The 4202-nt window shown below is 40.6% G+C and overlaps 1 protein-coding gene across 1 annotated transcript; it reads left to right on the top strand.

Moving 5' to 3' along the window:
• Positions 1 to 467: 467 nt before the first annotated feature.
• Positions 468 to 2514, top strand: LOC311325270 (SMH class II histocompatibility antigen, beta-1 chain-like; the record flags this gene model as incomplete). Its single annotated transcript, XM_084457936.1, has 4 exons — positions 468 to 498; positions 1182 to 1463; positions 2075 to 2191; positions 2489 to 2514. The coding sequence occupies 4 exons, from the start codon at positions 468 to 470 to the stop codon at positions 2512 to 2514; spliced, it is 456 nt and encodes a 151-aa protein (XP_084314062.1).
• Between the last annotated feature and the right edge of the window lie 1688 nt (positions 2515 to 4202).

Below are 4202 nucleotides of genomic sequence, written 5' to 3'. Positions count from 1 at the left end.
TCTGTATAATACAGTCTGTATAAAGTCTATGGTATTACCAGGTATAATTAGCTTTCCATCAATGAACTAATGACAGTGATCTTATTGTTGCATATTGTTTCATATAACATTTGTATTGAATGTTTCTGAATTGTTCTTTGACATGATTATCATGAATTATGAGGAAATAAAGTGTGTAATGAATTCAGATGAAAACTGTGATCATGCATAATTTGTTCTTCAATATTTCAGGTGGATATGAGCACTACCAGGTGGGACACTGCTTATACTCTACAGAGCAACCGCATGAGTACATACAGTCTTATATTTATAATAAGATTGAGTTCATCAGGTTCAACAGCACTAAGGGCAGGTATGAGGGATACACTGAGTTTGGTCTGCATAATGCTAAGATCTGGAATGATAATCCTGCTATCCTGGCTCGTCGGCGAGAGGCGCTGGAGGGTTCCTGCAAGCCTCACGCTGAAATGGAGTTCTCTCACGTACTGGAGAAGACAGGTGAGCTGCCCTCCTCACCACAACAACATCACATCTCTCACTCACCAGATGATACGACACCTCTTTCATCTGTTCACTTCAAAACCTGTAATGAAGCTTCTGTCTGGTGGATATAAAGCAACATAGACCTGATGATGATTAAATGATGATGTTTTCATCTTGTGGGATGGGAGGATGATATTGTTTTTCACCATTCAGAACTGGTGGACTGCATTACTGGTCTCCTCTGGGACTAAGAGAGATCTAGAAACAAACATGATGAATCTACACAGTTATATTAAAGATCAATAATAGAGTAGACATATAAAAGATCAATAATAGAGTAGACATATAAAAGATCAATAATAGAGTAGACATATTAAAGACCAATAATAGAGTAGACATATTAAAGTTCAATAATAGAGTAGACATATTAAAGACCAATAATAGAGTAGACATATTAAAGACCAATAATAGAGTAGACATATTAAAGACCAATAATACATTATATATAATAAATTCCAATAATACAGTATATATAATAAAGACCAATAATACAGTATATATAATAAAGACCAATAATACAGTATATATAAGAAAGACCAATAATAGAGTTAATTAATAGAGAACAGAACCCTGATCAATATGATATGAATGATAGTGTTATATGAACTAATGTGTTGCTGTTTTTCCTCCACTATCAGTGGAGCCCTCTGTCAAACTTCTCTCAGTGACCCCCTCTAGTGGCAGACACCCTGCCATGCTGGTGTGCAGCGCCTATGACTTCTACCCCAAAAAGATCAGAGTGACCTGGAAGAGGGATGGACAGGAAGTGACCTCAGACGTGATCTCCACTGAGGAGTCGGTCAACGGTGACTGGTACTACCAGTTCCACTCCCAACTGGAGTACACGCCCAGATCCGGGGAGAAGATCTCCTGCATGGTGGAGCACGCCAGCCTGGACAGACCCCTCGTGAAGCACTGGGGTGAGTTCACTGTCCAGCTGTTGTTAGGGTGTTGTCATGGTGTAGTAGGGTGAGTTCACTGTTCAGCTGTTGTTAGGGTGTTGTCATGGTGTACTGGGGTGAGTTCACTGTCCAGCTGTTGTTAGGGTGTTGTCATGGTGTACTAGGGTGAGTTCACTGTCCAGCTGTTGTTAGGGTGTTGTCATGGTGTACTAGGGTGAGTTCACTGTTCAGCTGTTGTTAGGGTGTTGTCATGGTGTACTAGGGTGAGTTCACTGCTCAGCTGTTGTTAGGGTGTTGTCATGGTGTACTAGGGTGAGTTCACTGCTCAGCTGTTGTTAGGGTGTTGTCATGGTGTACTAGGGTGAGTTCACTGCTCAGCTGTTGTTAGGGTGTTGTCATGGTGTACTAGGGTGAGTTCACTGCTCAGCTGTTGTTAGGGTGTTGTCATGGTGTACTGGGGTGAGTTCAGGTGAGCAGGGTACGAGTGCTGTGTTGTGGCTGGGTACCTGAATGACCCTGACTGTGACTGTGTGTGCTAGCGTATGATAGATGGTGGTCTGTCAGAAGCTACATACAGGACAGCTACAGTGTCATCACATGCTAACAGAAGGGTCATTTCTCCTTGACAGACCCGTCCCTGCCTGAGTCTGAGAGGAATAAGATCGCCATCGGGGCGTCTGGGCTGGTGCTGGGACTGGTCTTTGCACTGGCTGGACTCATCTACTACCAGAAGAAGAAATCCAATGGTGAGTCATCAGCTGTGTGTAGAGAACATGTACAGTCTTCATAGTCATCTGTGTGTAGAGAACATGTACAGTCTTCATAGTCATCCAGTCTTCACAGTCATCTGTGTGTTATGTACGCAGCACACTAAAATAATCATGATGTAAGAAAGATTGACTTATACATTGAGAGATGTATTTTTCAAGAATACTGCTCCTGTGTTCAGTGGACGGTGGCAGCAATGTTGATTTATTTGTTGAAATATCACATAGTGATTGTGTCACCTCTGTCTCTTCACCCTCTCTGTGTTTATTTCACAGGGCGGATGCTGGTGCCTGCTAGCTAAGGTGAGACTCCTCTTGTCACAGAAAAGTTTCACCAACTACTACAACTGACTGTGCCTGATGGTCATTGTAACGGTTTTCTTTTATCTTCTCAGGTTTGCAGGTCTGTTTCTGAATCCACTGCTGAACTAGACCTGATATTAGAGCTTCCTTCTAACCAGAAATCTCAGTGTCACAGCTTTCAACAACAAATAAGCCTAATTCAATGGACGCTTAAAGAAGGTTGACGCGCTGCCACTTATTTGATTGCTTGTTGCTTGTTTGAAGATCTGGATTTGTGAATGAATGTGTCGGGCTTAATCATAGTCAATAGTCCAAAAAAGGTCAGTCATAACTGAGGTCAAAAAGCATAATTAGATCTCTCAAAGATAAAAGAAAATGTTTTCGCATTATAGCGGTATATCCTACGTTGCTTGCGGTTGAAACCTATATCAGCTCAGCGCTCCTCTCTGCACAGTAGTGATGTGACGTTCAAGAACGATCCGATTCTTTTGAACGGCTCTTTAAAACGAACGATGGGAACCGATTCGCAGAGCCGTTCTTTTTTCACTCAAGCTCCTCCCTACTACTTCACTGGCGAACAGGCAGGAGGAGAGCACAGTCATTCATTGTAGCCTGCTTAGTTTTTTTAGGTGTTGCGTGAATAACATAAGTCAGGTTTATTTACACACAAACACATTTTATACAAAGGGTAAATCCAAAAAAGTGATTTTGCTGTCAAAGCAGAGGCATGTGGCGCCACCTTGTGGAATATTTACCACATGTCCACACAAGCCATTACCAAATGAAATTATAGCCTAATCATTATTTCAGAATATCCCACCAATAGAATATATATGGCGTTCTTGCATGAGTGGAAGGGACTCTTTTACCCATCTGGACCAAAACAGGTCTGATATGAATGAATGAATGAATGACTTTTTATTTCTCACATGGATGAGTATATTGTATCAACTAAAGAAACAAATAATGCTTCAATTTCCACATCATCATCATCCATGATCGAGAAGGAGCAGGATGAAGATAAAATCTTATTTTTACCTGCCCCCTTATTCAAATGAGCGTAGCATTGCTTAATGGTCAGCCCATTCCACCAACAAGCGCAATGCAACATAAACCAAACCAAGCATATATACGCATAAGATATATAATACATGAATAATAATCCTAGGTCAAAACCCAACTATGCATTTTCATAGTCTGAATGTTCTATATCTATACAAAATGTTAATTGAAATATTGTGCTACAGTGCTTTAGTTCATTATTCAAAGAGTTCCATAGTTTGACACCCACCACTGCAGTACACATCTGTCATGATGTGGTCTGTGCATACTGATGCTTAAAATCATATTTTCTTCTGTGATCATCATTCTCTGAAGTGAAAACAAACAACTTTTGTAACTGTTAATGTTTGACTTTTTGCCTTGTGCACAATAATCAGTGTCTGTAACTCAATTTGCTCTTTCAATTTCAATAGTCCAGATTTAATAAAAACTATATTTGTGTACATGTCTCTATGGTCTATAGTCTCTATGGTCTATAGTGTCTATAGTCTATAGTCTCCTCAGAGCCCTATCACCTCTCCTAGGCCGCGTTCTGAATCGCATACTACCCTACTATATAGTATGCCAAAACAGGATGTAATGTGTCCCAATACATAGTATGCCACATGCAGTATGGCAAAAATAC

Source organism: Borostomias antarcticus (genome assembly GCF_949987555.1).
Source record: "Borostomias antarcticus genome assembly, chromosome: 24".
Taxonomy (NCBI): Eukaryota; Metazoa; Chordata; class Actinopteri; order Stomiiformes; family Stomiidae; genus Borostomias; species Borostomias antarcticus.
The sequence above is the reverse complement of the archived record's forward strand: the minus strand, read 5'-3'. Positions and strand labels throughout refer to the sequence as shown.